The sequence below is a fragment of the Leptodactylus fuscus genome, chromosome 10, assembly GCF_031893055.1.
Source record: "Leptodactylus fuscus isolate aLepFus1 chromosome 10, aLepFus1.hap2, whole genome shotgun sequence".
Classification (NCBI taxonomy): domain Eukaryota; kingdom Metazoa; phylum Chordata; class Amphibia; order Anura; family Leptodactylidae; genus Leptodactylus; species Leptodactylus fuscus.
Window position 1 is genome coordinate 59,776,238 of NC_134274.1, and position 16,836 is coordinate 59,793,073.

General features: G+C 43.2%; 1 protein-coding gene across 4 annotated transcripts in view; it reads right to left on the bottom strand.

The window, feature by feature from the left end:
- Positions 1-16,836, bottom strand: part of P4HA1 (prolyl 4-hydroxylase subunit alpha 1) — a 58,594-nt gene that overhangs the window by 30,222 nt on the left and 11,536 nt on the right. For all 4 annotated transcript variants that reach the window (XM_075258209.1, XM_075258207.1, XM_075258206.1 and 1 more), the window contains exons 2-3: positions 3,394-3,488; positions 2,917-3,013 (exon numbers count right to left, since the gene is read on the bottom strand). In XM_075258209.1, the coding sequence (XP_075114310.1) occupies positions 2,917-3,013; positions 3,394-3,481 (185 nt within the window). In that variant the 5' untranslated portion in view covers positions 3,482-3,488. The remainder of the gene's footprint in view (positions 1-2,916; positions 3,014-3,393; positions 3,489-16,836) is intronic.

The window sequence follows — 16,836 nt, forward strand, 5'->3', positions numbered from 1 at the left end:
CTTTGAATTCCCAGTCAGACAATGGCACTGTATACCAGTAGTAAAAATTGTGGGTGCACGTAACCCCAATATATTCTTTGAATTACCAGTCAGAAACTGGCACTATAAGGCAGTAGCAAGAAATGAGGGTATTTATAACCCCAATATATTCTTTGAATTCCCAGTCAGACAATGGCACTGTATACCAGTAGTAAAAATTGTGGGTGCACGTAACCCCAATATATTCTTTGAATTACCAGTCAGAAACTGGCACTATATGGCAGTAGCAAGAAATGAGGGTATTTATAACCCCAATATATTCTTTGAATTCCCAGTCAGACAATGGCACTGTATACCAGTAGTAAAAATTGTGGGTGTATATAGCCCCAATTCTATTGCTAGGGGACTTGCAGGGTATTTCTGGGGTGAAGGTGGGGGGGCACACCGTTGGAACGGGTATCGGGGTATATATCGGGTATACGGGAATACACTGACAGTGTATTCCATTCAGGATCCTGGGAAAGCTGGGTTGCGGCGATTGAGCCCGTCAGTGCCACGTTACACTGACAAGCTTCTCCCTGGAATTTAGCTCTTACAAGAGCTGTTGTGGTTGTCTTCTCCTTCCTATCCTAGCCTGTCCCTGCCTACCCAGAATCTAAGCCCTAGCTAGCTGGACGGAAACCTCCGTCCTCGGTGAATTGCAAGCTCAGAATGACGCGAACCTGGGCGGCGCTGTTCTTTTAAATTAGAGGTCACATGTTTTCGGCAGCCAATGGGTTTTGCCTACTTTTCTCAACGTCACCGGTGTCGTAGTTCCTGTCCCACCTACCCTGCGCTGTTATTGGAGCAAAAAAGGCGCCAGGGAAGGTGGGAGGGGAATCGAGTAATGGCGCACTTTACCACGCGGTGTTCGATTCGATTCGAACATGCCGAACAGCCTAATATCCGATCGAACATGAGTTCGATAGAACACTGTTCGCTCATCTCTAGCTAAAACGTATCCTTACAATAGTAGGATGTATTTGTAGCCAAGCAAAGCAGGGTCAAAAGGTTTTTTTGCAGCGCATAAAGTTTATGTGCATTAGTAACACATGGGCAAATTGCTGTTCCTCCTGACCCTCAGACACACAAGCACCATAGAAACAGATGAACATGCTTGTGTAAGCCGATGCCAGAATCCTTGGTGGCCGCTTATCTTGCTTGAGAATAAAGAACTGGGCATGTTGTAATACAACTCCATGATCGCTTTCACTTTACATCTGCAGTCAGAAGAGTCAAGAGATCCCTTTTAACAAAAGATAGTTGGCTGGTCAAGCAGAAAATGTCGGGTTTAGCCGACATTAATGTAATGTGTATGGCCAACCTTAGATATTAGAAGGGTGCCCCTGTCCTGCATCCATATGCTTTAAGAGCAATGTGGCTCATACTTGCAATGTAGACTTAGCAATGACTGCTAGAGTTAGAAAAGCAAGCTCCATAGTGGTCAGGTGATGGAAATGCCAATCCCTGTTTAAGAAAGGGTCAATTTCATGAGACATCAGGATTTTTGTTACATTGAACCATTACGCAGAAATTTTGGTGGGTGTAAACCATTCTAATTGGAGATCAAAAATCTTTTCTTTGAAATTTCATATGGGAACCGTTACATAATCTCTTAATCTCTAATTAAATTCATGTCCCCTTTCAGTGAACAGGTTTTTTTTGTTTGTTTGTTTGTTTTTATTAGTCCCCCAACCTTTTGTAGGTTAAATGTTGTGTTCGAATTTTTTAGCACTTCAGGAGGCTTCAAATAATAAACCGTGCATACTTACCTGTCTGTTCTGCTGGATATCCATTGAAGAGTCTCAGTGCAGGTCCCTGGTCTTCCTAAATTTTGACCTAAACACAAACTCAGCAGCCAAACAGTAAGCAAAAACCGGAGACCTGGACAGAGACTCTCCAAAGGATGCCTGGATGAATGGACAGGTGAGTAGGTACCGTTACATTTTTTTAACCCTTCAGAAGGCAGAAAATAATAAAATGGAACATGCCTTTAAATATGACAGGTGGTGCTTAACCACTCTGAATCGGGAAGGTGAAATTTGACCTACAGATAATACTCTTACCCTAGTGTTAACTGACAAGAATATGGCTTTTCCACTACCACCATGTTCTAGTAATGCCAAGTTCTTCCTATTGCCACTGGTTTCCGATATTATTTGTAACTGTCCCCTCCCTTTAACAGCCACATGTGACTCCTGAGCCTATGCCCAATTATTTGAACTTTAAAGGGGCTCCATCAGCAAAATTATGCTGATAGGGCCCTACATATGCGTGAATAAAGGCTATTCAGGCACCGGAAAAGTTATATTAAACTACCCCCCCTCCCCGTTTTAAAATAAAACCCTATAACAGAATATGTTCAACTTACCGAACGTGCACGGGGGCGGGCAATCAGGGTCCGATGTCATCTTCAGCCAGCCCTCCTCTTCCAGCAATGTCCTCGGGTCCAGTCTAACTCACGAACTGACATTGATAAGAAATGTCGCGGGCGCATGAGCAGTAGCCGTAGTAGAAGCAGCATGCTACTGCGCAAGGGACTCGAGGACATCGCTGGAAGAGGAGACGTGGCTGAAGATGACATCGGACCCTGAATGCCCGCCCCCCGTGCACGTTCGGTAAGTTGAACATATTCTGTTTTAGGGTTTTATTTTAAAACGGGGGGGGGGGGGGGGGCTTTTAAAAGCTATTCACGCATATGTGGGGCTCTATCAGCATGATTTTGCTGATCGAGCCCCTTTAAGCAGTTATTTAATATACTTCTAATAAAATGTATAAAGGCTCTACAGTGATATATCACAGTTAAAGTCATATCATATATGTGGGTGCACCTGAACAGAAGGGTACCGGTAAATATAACAAAGGAAATTGACATGGCTGAAACAAAAATGCACCTACTTTTTAACCTGTTCCAACTTCGACTCTTCAGCTTTTATATATTCTTTTAGTGATATTAACAGATCCTTTTCTGTGTATAACAAGTCAGTCATGTGTCCTGAAAATTAAAAAAGTATAAAATAAAAATGACATTATATAAAATGCATAAGATGTACACTTTTCTTGTCTATGGAAGGTTTATTTTTTGTTTTGTTATAACAGTATAAGTGTATAGGAATAATATATAATATACAACAGGGAGCAAAAACCAACACACAGATATTATATGTATTGATTTGTGTAACAGACGGGAAGCCGAATATTCATTTAGAATACATTTGTTGGTCCGAAGGCAAAGCTGGATTGTGTTGCTGCAAGTGGATAATACCCTAGTGTTCCAGGTTCATGGTTGATTTCATTCTATCCAATCTTTTGAAGGCTTTCTTCATAAAGCAAAATACTAGAAATAATTAAGAACTTGGGAATAAAGAAACTTACCAATTGAAGTAAAGAAGTCTTTATGTGCTTGGCATGAAGAAAACAGCACCAAGAGCGGCAAAACCTTGAGCATCTTCATTGCTGCCATTGTACAACTGTTTAGGAAATAAAGTTACAAAATAGGTAAACTCATGGTTACTTACAAAGGTTACAAAAGTGGCATATTTATGACGTCTGGCATATTGAACGCTAGTCTTCTCAATCTTGGTTACGGCAGAAGAGCCAGCTCATTTATTAGGAGGCGCAAACTTTTTCTTAAATGTGGCGGCTACTCCACTGAGCCGTGTCGGTGCTGAAATCTATAACTTGCACCAGTAAAATGGCAAAAATCTAAAGTGTAGAGCAACTCTGGCGCCATTTAAGCATTCATTAAAAAGTCATGGGGTACAAAATATTACTGTCACAAATGGTGTTTATTATGGTAAAAAACTGAAATCTGTAACTTTTTTTTTTTTTACTACACCAGATATCTGACGTATATATTAATAAATTTTCCCATTGTCTATTACGCACAACTATTGGCGAGAAACAAAGACCGCATTATTGTAATGGTGGCTGGTCAAAGAGAACGTTTGGACTTCAGTGGTTTGTTTCAATGTAGCAACAAAAGTCCCCTGTTGTGGCGACAAATTATCAGCCCTATGCTAATCGATATATTGCTGTCTGTATGTAAAACTGAATTTAAATATCAGACCGTCCATGGACCAGTGTGACCATGAAGGGAAGAGCAATACCAGACAGGCCATGGACCAGTGTGACCATGGAGAGAAGAGCAATACCAGACAGGCCATGGACCAGTGTGGTGTTGGAGTTAAGAAGTAATACTAGACAGGCCGTGGACCAGTGTGATCACAGAGATAAGAACAATACCAGACAGGCCATAGACTAGTGTAGTGGTGGAGATAAGAAGAAATACTAGACAGGCCATAGACCAGTGTGATCAGAGAGATAAGAACAATATCAGACCGTCCATGGACCAGTGTGACCATGGAGAGAAGAAGCAATACCAGACAGGCCACAGACCAGTGTGGTGGTGGTGGTGGTGGAGATACAAAGCAATACTGGACAGACCATAGGCCAGTGTGGTGATGGAGAGAAGAAGCAATACCAGACAGGCCGTGGACCAGTGTGATCATGGAGATAAGGAGCAATACCAGACAGGCCATGGACCAGTGTAGTGGTGGAGATACGAAGCAATACCAAACAGGCCATGGACCAGTGTGGTGATGGAGATACAAAGCAATACTAGACAGCCCATGGACCAGTGTGGTGATGAAGATACGAAGCAATACCGGACAGGCCATGGACCAGTGTGGTGTTATTTCTGGAAGAAAAATGTTTTTTTTTTTTTTTTCTAACAGTGGACAAAGTAAAACAGATATGTTCTGCTACAGAGTTACTGTTTCTTCTCATAACATGTGAGTGTGCTTTATAGAATAAAACAGTACTTGGCTAGAATTCAAGCACATTGTAAAAATACATTCACATGCATAATTCAAGGCTAAGCTAAAGGCATCTGTTCTTTTACTTTAGACTTTCAAGAATAATCACATACGCAACAACTAGAGATGAGCGAGTACTATTCGAAATGGCAGTTTCGAATAGCACGCACCCATAGGAATGAATGGGCGTGTGCCGGCGTTCATTGCTATGGGTGCGTGCTATTTGAAACTGTTGTTTTGAATACTACTCGCTCATCTCTAGTAACAAGCCTTCTGCACGGCAGATAAAACACTACCCAGGCTACCATTGCCCATACAAAGAGGAAAGTAGACACATCAGGTGCCGAAGAACAAATACACAGGGTTAACTAGAAGTTAATATCATGGAGTAAGTCTTCTGCCTATAGTACAGAAAGCCACAACTTTTTGTGATGCTACCAACTGAGCTCTGCTACATCTGGCACAGACAAGCCACCTATTAGATTCGTGGTAGTAAATAAACTATGTTATGTATACTCTGAAGGCTGAAAGGGAATGCCAAGCATGTGGCTGATGTAATATAGTGAAACCTGTCCAGAACCCCTTCATCCCCCCCTCCTTAAAGACAGATTTTTTCAGTGACTGATTACCTTCTCAATCTATGACAGCTGCTTCTCTATAGGCAGACCACCCCCTTAACCAAAGACCACTTAATGAAGCAAAAGGGAACCCCCTGGAAGAGACCACACATCAGAATTGTGTTCTGTGCTGAGCCACAACACCGGACTACATCAAGCAAGATATTGGTGGAGAACAGTGGCCAGAAAGCCCACATCATAGTCAATGCAATCGGCAACTACCAATGCAATCCAGTCCAATCTCAACACCCCTTAGCATACATGCCAACAGTCCCAAAATTGCCAGGACATTCCCAACTGGGAAAGTATTCTGTATACCTAGGGCTGGGTGATTATAACCTAAATCAAAATTGCAATAAATGGCATATTTTACCTCGATTCTGGTTAATTAATGATTATTTTAGGAAACTCCCCTGCTTATATGCTACCCATGTAAATTAATTCTCATATGAGTATACCTTACTGGATAGTATATAGTTAGCGACATATAGTCAACAGCAGTGTGAGACTGGATGGTATGGATGCAAAACAATGGAAATAATCAATGTCAGCAAATTAACATCCATTAACAGAGCATACTTTTGGGTATTTAGCAGTAAATAGCCCAGCCCCGTGTATATTCCGCACCAAAATGAGCATTCTTAGGGTGTTCAAATATTGGAATTAAAGTTTTGATTTTTGCCGATGAAAAGTATTTTTGAGGTTGGGAGCGAGGAGGGAAAATGGGATGGTGAGACATGATGAGGTCTAGGAAGGAGAGGCGGCATACTAGGAACCAGGAATTACAGGGTAACTGTCCTTGGATCCAGGAGCGGGACCACACTGAGGACTAAGATTTAAAGGGACATTATATTGGGAACTAGAAATGAAAGAGGAACTATAGTTTAAAGACATACCATGCTGGTGACTTGGAACAAGAGGAAAGCCATTCTGGGGACCATGATTTCCAAAGATGTCATGTGGGGACCAAGAATGATGGGGACCATTTTGAACTAGGAAATGTGCAAGTCACCAGAGGAGTAAGAAAGAATTGATGCTCCCTATGGTGTGTGTGGGTTGGAATGACTTGAGTTAGTACAGTACCTGATTTATTAATACCTGGTTCTGTGTAATATACCCATGGGATACCTGGTTTTGTGTAATGTACAGATTCATTATTTTGGGACTGTACATTGCATGCTTGATATACTGATTCTTGACATAACATATTCACAAAGCCGCCTGTTACAAGGCCAGAGTCTGGCTGTTTCTTTCTCCATGCTGACAGCATAAAGTATGTGTTAACTGTATCTTACTTTTCATGGAGAACAAAGCCATCCGCCCCCACAAGCCTATTATATTTCCAGCAGATGCCCAGCTGGCTTATACAGCATCTACCTGCATGTTCTATATGCCAGCAGGAAAAAAAAAAAACATTAGCTTTTTCCGTTGGCCTCTGTTAGAACAGCAACAAAAATGGAATGTAACAAATATATCTGACCTAGTTAAAGCTTCACCAAAGCTGCAGCTTATACTTTGGCCTTTGGTTAATTTAGCCCATCAGGATGATGATTTATTAGGCTGCTATTCACACCCACAAATGAAGAGATCTTCCAGGCTTTGCATCATAGGCAGAGTTCCAATAAGTATGTGTTGTTGCTTCTTAACAGGCAGAATTGCCAGTGGCTAAATATACCAAGCCTCCATGCCCCTGTGGAGACTAGCACAGTCAGCCATAATAGTACATAGTGATCACATCCCAAGTGCCAGGATAGCAGAGCTCGTGTATGTAGCGCTTTATGTTCATTTTAAAACTCAACCTCTGATAACTGGGGTTTCTGTTGTATCTAGGGTTGAGCGATCGTGTTCAGAAAAAATCGGATTCCGATCGGCGATCGAGAAAATTTCACAATCACGATCGGAATTCCGAACACGATCTGTTTATGTGGGATTGAGATCGGTGATCTTTTCCCACAATGCCTTCACACCGAGTATATAGTGTATACTCAGTGTGAAGGCTCCGCTGCGGTTCCATAGGAATGAATGGAAGCAGCTGGCACACAACCTTAACTCCCTGCGCGCCGGCTGCCTCCATTCATTCTAAAGGGAGACTAAAGCTACTTACCTCCATAGATGGCTGGTCCGCTGCTCTTCGCTTCGCTGCCGGTCCAGCTGCCGTCTTCTTCTACTCGCTGCCCCCTCCCTGCCAGGTTAGGAGAGTGTGGGCGGGTACAGGGCGGGGAGACGTGAAATAACATAACCTGGCAGGGAGGGGACAGCGAGGCGGAGAAGACGGCAGCTGGACCGGCAGCAAAGCGAAGAGCAGTGGACCAGCCATCTCTGGAGGTAAGTGGACACCAGAGGGGACTAAGTAGCCAGAGGATTAAAATAAAAATCCTCTGGCTACTTAGTGATTCACTACACAGCGTGGATTCTAACAATTCTTAGATTCCATGCTGTATAGTGAATAGGATTGCTTTTAAAATCCAATCTCCGATTAATAAAAAAAATCCCATTAACTGGCATTGGGATCGGAATTGGGATCGAGATCGGGTTCGAATGAAAAATGATCGGAAATCGGATTTTAAAATCAATCCTGAAAAGTCAGCATCGGCTCAACCCTAGTTGTATCATCAGCACTATTAAAAAGGTGCTCCCGATGTATACATTCACAGAACATGTGTTTGATAGGTGTGGTCTATGGCCACATTCACACCTGTTATAGTTGTTGCAGATTTCCAACTGATGAAGATTCTGAAAGAAAGCACAGTACCGTATAATGGATCCCACTCACGTAATGCTTGAGGATGTTTCCACCACTGACACATTTGCATTTAAAAAAGAGGGGTATTTGCACTGTATCGCAGTCCCCAAGACCAGGGATTTCTCTCATTTTAGATAGTAGAATCTTACACATTGCATATTTGAATGGAAAAAGCAACCAAAATGTTTGGTGACGGGGTCAAGCGGATCTACATGTCTGTTTAAAATGTATAATTTTACCAGTGAAAAATACAGACACCATGACTATATACAGAGCAGGGCTGTGATAACTTATGAGAACTAGTAAGTTGGAAACTATGTATACAAGATGGAATAGGAGGATGTTCACACATGGCAGTGTGTCTGACTATCCAGTTAGTCTAAGTGGGCATGTACACAATGCAGTCACAGTGTTGACACAAGCTATTCTGGAAGCTAACTGTCCTCTGCAGCAAATACACATCAATGTAATAACATACACAACATTTTAATTAAAGTTTCGTGCACATTGTGTATTTTGTAGGCTGGGAAACATTACGCATTATTAAATTTAAACAATTGTAGAAAGCCAAGATCTACTCAGGTCTTTTATTACAGAGAATATTAATGTTGCTTTGTATGTCTGTTAAACCAACATAAGCTTCTTAAAGAGGACCTTTCATCAGATTGGGCACATGCAGTTCTATATACTGCTGGAAAGCTGACAGTGCGCTGAATTCAGCGCGCTGTTGGCTTTCCTGATCTGTGCCCGGTGTAAAGCGTTATCGGTCCCGGTACCGTAGGGCTTTACAGTCAGAAGGGCGTTTCTGACACTTAGCCAGGGACGTCTTTCTGCCCAGCAGCGCCTATCGTGCTGTACTGTGGAGCGGGGAGGAACGCCCCCTCCCTCTGCTCACACAGCTCGTCCATAGACGAGTATTATCAGGAGAGGGAGGGGGGGGTGGGGTGGGGAGTTCCTCCCCAGTCTAAGAGCACAGCGCGATAGGGCGCTGCTGGGCAGAAGGGCGTCCCTGCCTAACTGTCAGAAACGCCCTTCTGACTGTATAGCGCTATGGTCCCGGGACCGATAGCGCTTTACACCGGGCACAGATCGGGAAAGCCGACAGTGCGCTGAATTCAGCGCACTGTCAGCTTTCCAGCAGTATATAAAACTGAATGTGCCCGATCTGATGAAAGGTCCTCTAAGTCAGCAAGTGGCCCTGGACTTACAAAAGAAACCCCCAAAATAACATGCAGCTATAATATGACTCCTCCACCAGATCGAAGTAATGACCCTCTAATACAATAAAAATCTAGAGATTGTTGTATATTTACTTTCATAGAAATACAAACTATACATCTAATTAAAGGGAGTCTATCAGCAGGAAGGAATGACGCTTCCCAAATATGCCTCTTATTCAGCTCCTAAAGATGCAAAGATGAACAGCAAACACATATTTGGAAAGTGTGTAAAGAGCATTACAAGGTACTGTCATTACACTGACTTGTGACAGACTCCCTTAAACTATACAATATTAAAAAATGGTAAAATATAATCAAAAATAATCATTTTATTCTCAAGTCAGAGTGGGTAACTTTTTGTCCCCTAACTCTACAGCCCTGGATTTAATTTAGGATTTCATACTCAAATATTTAATGCAAGTCCTTCTGCAATATCCAAGAGTCATGGTCACACAATGATGTGCACACGGATGACTACTGGCTTATATTAGTATATACCACTGTATTGGAACCCTGGTCACAGTTTTAAGATGTTCCTATTTTAACTGCCTACTAATAAATCTGAGGGTCAATGTAATGTAACAAGTGTAACCGGTCTGAAAATGAATTCTTCATCAGGAGGAGGAACTGTGAAGATTGATATAGTATTTAGGTAGGAAAGTATTCAATATAAGGGAATTCAGCTCATTTCGGGGTTAGGAGTCCAGTAGGTGGTCTTAGCCACAGACTGATTGCTATCTATAGATGACTGGTTGTACAGGGCTGTCCACTATAGAGCTAGAAATGAATACATGACTGGTTCTACTTCTAACTATATATGAATCTGCTCAGGTAATCCTGCTCTATAACATACTGCAGCTGCACAGACATGGTAAATGTTACAGGTCCCCTATACTGGTCAGTATATAAGATTATGGAATAGACATCTAGACCAAGTTAAGAAGCGGCCTGGTTTCTTGGAATGCTCATTGAAGTCCTTTTTTTGATAAACCGTTCTGCCAAAATCCTCTGCTCAAAAATTTGGATGTTCCCCAGGTTTTTCATTTGATCAGACTTTTTCTGCTTTAAATCTTTGAAATGTCAGGCTTTCCAAATATTTAGGAAGTATGAAGTTTGTCTGCTACCATGATGGAAGACATCACAGAAAAATCTCATCTGGAGGATAGTCTTATCCAGAATGACCTACACATACTGTATACAGGCAGGGCCGGTTTTAGACAAAGTGGGGCCCTAAATTCCAAGGAGTGATCTAAAACACAATCACTATAAAGTACTTTTCTCTCCACATGATTTGTTGCGCACACCACATGGAAAACACACGGATCCCTTTATAGTCTATGGGGTCCGTGTGGTTTCCTTAGGAATATGGTAAACTGGTTCTCTAGGACCTGAAAATAATCCTTACTAATGTCCCACTCAGATCAACAGTTTTAGCTGCCTGAAGCTGTATATGGAGGTATATGGTTGGAGGTAGCTCGGCTCTCATTCAAGGGAATAGGAGCTGCGGCTCTCCAAAGCCATCATTACAATGTACGGAGTCGTAAGATGTATACAGGTTGCGGGTCCATACACTTGACTAGTAGCCAAGTTGGTATTAGATGTATACCTTGTATGCAGCTTCAGGCAGCTGAAACAGCCGATCGGTGCAGGGTCCCAATGTCAGACACCCACTGATAAGATACTTTGGATAGGTCATCAGTATCCATTACCTCCAGTTACCTTTTAAGATGCTTTAAGTGCAGGGGACATCACATTGCAATTATTATTTAAAGGGGTTTTCGTCATCTCCTATACATAGAATAAGGGATAACTTGCAGGTCAGTGGGGATCTGACCCCACTGATCAGGAGAATGCTGAATGGAGTGATGGTTGGCAGTATGGGCACCGCTCCATTCATTTGAATGGGAGTGCTGGCAATAGCTGAAGTACAGAGCTATCTTTGGCACTCCCATTGAAGTGAATGAAGCTGCATGTGCTGCCCAGAATCACTGCTCCATTCAGTGATCCCCACTGACCTGCACGTTATCCCCTATTCTATGTATAAGGGATAACTCACTTTAGGGGTTAAACCCCTTTATCTGTTACACCTGCAGCAGACTGACCTGTATTCGCTGGCTGTACACCTTATAGCTGCCATTTCATGTTGTTCAGCTATATCGTACAGGAACTATACACTGTACAGGAAGAGAGACTGAGGCAGGAGACCCTGTCTGTGTTCTAATACAGTAATATGCAGGTCACGACTGCTCCTGTGCCCCCTGCTGGGCTGGAGGCGGAGCTACAAATAACACAGCCAGGAAGCCCCTCCCCCGATCTCTGCTCTGCAGCTGCTACTACAGAAATGAAAGTAAGTAAAGGATTATCAATACTCCATAGCTGTCCGTGCTCCTGCTCTCCTGCCCTCTGTAGCTCTATGACCGTTAGCCAGTCCGGACTATCATTCATAGCCGGGTTCAGCTAATGGTGATGAAGTGTCGGGGCCCTGGGCGATTGCCCGGTTTGCCCCCCCCCCCTAACGCTGGCCCTGTATACAGGATAGTCAGAGAAGTAATAAGAAGTCTTTCTCTGTCGTGTGACACTTTTACGACCAATGGCAGAAGCAACAAATCATAAGTCTATAATACTAAATCATGGACCAGATCATATACAGTGTGGTGGCACCAAGATATTCTATAGCATAGCCAAAAATATATCAAACAATAAAAGTACCCATCATGTCGTAATAATAAAACACATGACGCTGGGTTCACACCTGCGTTCAGGGTCTCCGTACTATGGTTTCCGTCTTCTGGAAGGCAGAAGACAGAAACCATAGACTGGGTCCGGCCGTGCGCGGCAGTGAGCGTTTTAGGCTCTCCGCCGCAAAACCGGATTTTTTTATCCGGACACAGAGTAGTGCATGTCCGACTCTGTGTCCGGATTATAAAACCCGGTTTCGCGGCGGAGAGCGCAAAACGCTCACTGCCGCGCACGGCCGGACAGCTTTCTCACCCATTCAAATGAATGGGTGAGAAAGTCTCCTGCAGGCTTCCGTCTCCTGCATCTGTTTTATGCAGGAAACGGAAACCTGCAATAAGGACCCTACAACGCAGATGTGAACAAGCCCTGACAGAGATTATTACTATTTACCTAAGGTCATGGTGGACTAATTGCAGCTCCTCAACGCGTTTCTCCACAACAGCTTTATAAGAAAAAAAACATTTATAGCAGTAGAAATATACATTCATGAATCAACAGAGATCATCCTCTATTTATGGATACGCAAATCAGCCCGCAAGTGCCTAGGGGACAGGTCTAACAATCCAGAATTTGCCTAAAGACCGCTGTGATGCAGACGGAGACTTAAAAGGAACGCGTGCATGGCCAATTTGCATACCAAACAGTGAAATAATCACTTTTTTTCTCATTTGTTTTAATTTCAGAATGTAGATTTTTCTATTCTACTTTCTGTATATGAGTATGCCACCTTGCCTGTGCTTCTCCTCTATCCTATTAACAGCAATTAGAGATATACTTTATGGCACTCTCATGGCCATAGGTAGCAATAGCCTGGAGTAGACTCAATGAAGTCTATGGAAGAATATTATAGGCATGCTCTTTGGAGGGAGGGGGAGAAAAACTGTGAGGTCATCGATTGTCAGTAGTGGATGCAAGGATGGGTGTTAGGATTACTAACACCTCCATAAGATATCAATGTCTGTTTTGCCTGTGATGTAAATGAGGTGACTGCTAGAAAAAAAAAACCCTATAGAATTGTCAGTCTAGTAATAAGCTTAGCAGGTAGAGTGAAAATTTCAAGATATAGGTCTCTTTTTTGTGACTCATTCAAGGCTAAAGGGATAGAATTGGGCAGAGATTCCAAATAAGAGTTGGAGTACTTGCAACTTTCTACTGTTCAGACTGTTTCACATAAATCATAAAAAGAAGATTATCTCTGCATTGCATTATCAATTTGTACACCAAAGGGTTTGTTTGTGCTTGTGTTAAATGCCCCTATGAAGCACTCGTTAGGTTTTGGGAGATATTTTACAACTGACAAACTTTTGATGGCCAAAGGAGTCAGTAGTTTAACCCATACCAATCTAATATCCATGGTATATACTAAAAAGATATCAATATTGGTCCAGAAAACTGTCTCAATGGTGAGCATTGTCTGCATGACTGCATTATCAGGCCACTATATAGCAGAATTGTCTGTCCGATAAATCTAAATGGGTTTGCATAAATGCATGTGCATGCTGCAGAAATACCCACATGCAGATGGGTGCATGTCTACATAGATCCATAAGAGAGACTTTTAGGGTAATGAAAGGGTGGATACGTTCCACGTTGGGGATCTTCCAGACTGACTCATCTACAGTAATATTTTGATTAAATATTTGCACACCGTGTGTCTTTGTAGGGAGGGAAACGTTATATGTATTGCTTTAGGCAATCCTACAGTGCCAAGATCTACTCAGGTTTTACATTGCAGAGAATATTACTGACAACCCCTACAGAACCCTCATTGTAGCAACACTGACAAGTTGTAATGGCCAATGTTGCAGCTGTTAAGCCGGTAGGTATTAAGCATTAGATAGCTATTAGAGATGAGCGAATACCGTTCGATCGAATAGATATTCCATCAAATATTAAGGTATTCGAGATATTCGATTCCAATCAAATACCACGGGGTAAATGCAGTGAAAATTCGAATCCTCTCCCACCTTACCTAGCGCTTTTTTTGCACCAATAACTGTGCAGGGAAGGTGGCACAGGAAGCAGGAAAAAGTGACCATCGAAAAAAAATGGGAAAAAGTCATTGACTGGCGAAATCATGTGACCCCCGATTAATAAGAATAGTGTCAGCCATATTCGTGTCATTTGCGGTTTGGAGTTAGATAGGGAGAGACGTTGTGCTGAGGGCGAGAGAGGATTTAGGTTTGGATAGGCAGGAAAAATTAAAACCAACAGCTCTTTTAAGAGCTAAACTACTTCACCAGTGTATATACACCACTAGTATATACACTAAGCTCCTGAAATTTCACAAAAGCCCTTTTTAGGGCTCAAATTCTCCAAGAGTGGTATGCTCTGTATACCTGTCCCATAGGGGTGAGAAGAAAGCTGTATACTGTTATCCGGTATACACGACAGTATATAGGCCCAATATATCTACCCTCTGTATACAAAAAAAATTGTATACAATTCATCAGTTTGTTAACTCACTCATTCCTGTATACTGTCATACTAGTATATACGGCAGTACAAACGCCCAATATATCTACCCTCTGTGTATACAAAAAAAAAAAAAATTTGTATCCAATCCATCAGTTTGTCAACTCACTCACTCACTCATTCCTGTATACTGTCATACTAGTATATACAGCAGAATATAGGCCCAATATACTGTATCTACCCTCTGTATATACAAAAAATAAATACATTTGTATACAATCCATCAATTTGTCAACTTACACACAAAAAAAATTTACATACATTTGTATACATCTCAAAACGCGCAAGGCTAGCACAAAGGGAAGTGGACGGGGACGAGACCGGGGGCGTGGAAATGCAGCTCGGGAGCAAGGTTGTGGTCAAGCTACAGCGCATCCAATGGCTACTGATGAGGGGCAGCCAGTATTGCGCTTCTCCACAATCTCTGGCTTGATGGCTACATTAAGCAGGGTGCAGGGTACAAGACTGACCAGGCCCGAGCACCAGGAAGAGGTGTTGCAGTTGCTAGCGGATAACGCTTCCAGCAGCTTTTACACCAGCCAGTCAGCCACTACTTCCAATCGTCTTCTTAGCCAACAGTCTGCCCCTCCTTCCTCCCAACATGCCCAATCTTCCCAGCAGAGTCATCCCACCTTTGCCCCCTCCCAGGAGCTGTTTTCGGGTCCTTTAACTGTCCCTCACTCTGTCCCACCACTTCACGAATCCCAGGAGCTAACAGATGACTGTGTGTCCTGATGCCCAAACACTGGAGCATCCGCCATATCCTGGCGATTTTGTGGTCGTGGCCCCGCAACCCATCATCAGTGATGAAGACGAGACACCGTTGCCATCAGAGCAGGCTGTTGTCATGTGCAGTGTGCAGGAGGAGATGTAGATTGAGGAATTGGAAGAGGAGGTGGTGGATGACGAGACCACCGACCCGATCTGGGAGGGGTGATGTCTAGTGGGGAAAGCAGCGTAGATCTGGAGGCAAGCACAGCACCAAAAAAGGTGGCTACAGGCACAGGCACGTCCAGAGGCAGAGGACAGCTGCTTCACAGAAGCCAGGGCAGACCCATCAAGGCCCAAGATGTTCCCTGTCCTAGCCACTCAAGAAAAACTCCCCCATCCAGGCCACGTTCCTCCATGGTGTGGAGATTTTTCAATGTATGCATGGAGGACAAATTTAGTGCGGTTTGCACACTGTGCAACTCCAAACTGAGTAAGGGCTCTGAAAAGAGCAACCTTACCACCTCAGGCAACCGTTATTTGGAAGACAAGCACTGGGCTCAGTGGGAGAGTGCAAACGCAGGACAATCGTCGTCTGGCGTTGCCGCCACTGCCTCTTCCACTGTGCCCAGTGCTGTTGCTGCAGTCCAGACCACCAGCCAGGACACCTCCACATCTGCCTTTGTCACTTTGGGGACTTCACCCTCATCCTCCCCTTTTCCTGCCTCCGCTCCTTCTCCTATACCATAATGCGCCTCTTCCCAGCAACCCACCATCTCCCAGGCGTTTGAGCGCAGGCAATAGTATAGCACAAAAAACAAAAACAAATTCCTGAAGTCTCCAACCAATATCAACAACAAACCAAAAATCAGAGACACTACAAAAAATATACTTAAAAATATTTATTAAATTACAATGAATAAAATACATATACATGACAAGGGGAAACAGAACAAGACAGTTCACCACATAGTGGTAAACAAATACCAAAATCCTCTCACAAATGAATGAGCAGAAGAAAAATCCCTCTAAGGGTAATGCTACAAATGTATATATGCAAGAAATACAACATATTCCACAAGTATAGTAAATCAATAGCACATACCCAGAGACATGTTTAGGACATAAATGGTCACCAGTCGGGAAGGAAATTCTTCCCACCAAAGGTGAGACTAAAGATGAAACGCAACCCATCCACATGCCCAAGCCTTAAATGGGAACATCTCCAAACTGCTGGCCCTGGAGATGTTGCCGTTCAGGCTTGTGGAGACTCAGGCCTTCTATGATCTGATGGCAGCTGCGGCACCTCGCTATGCCGTCCCTAGCCGCCATTACTTTTCACGGTGTGCCGTCCCCGTCTTGCACCAGCATGTGTCGCATAACAACAGACGTGCCCTTAGTTCTGCACTTTGCACTAAGGTCCACTTGACCACCGACGCGTGGACAAGTGCATGCGGACAGGGACGCTACATATCACTCACAGCACACTGGGTGAATGT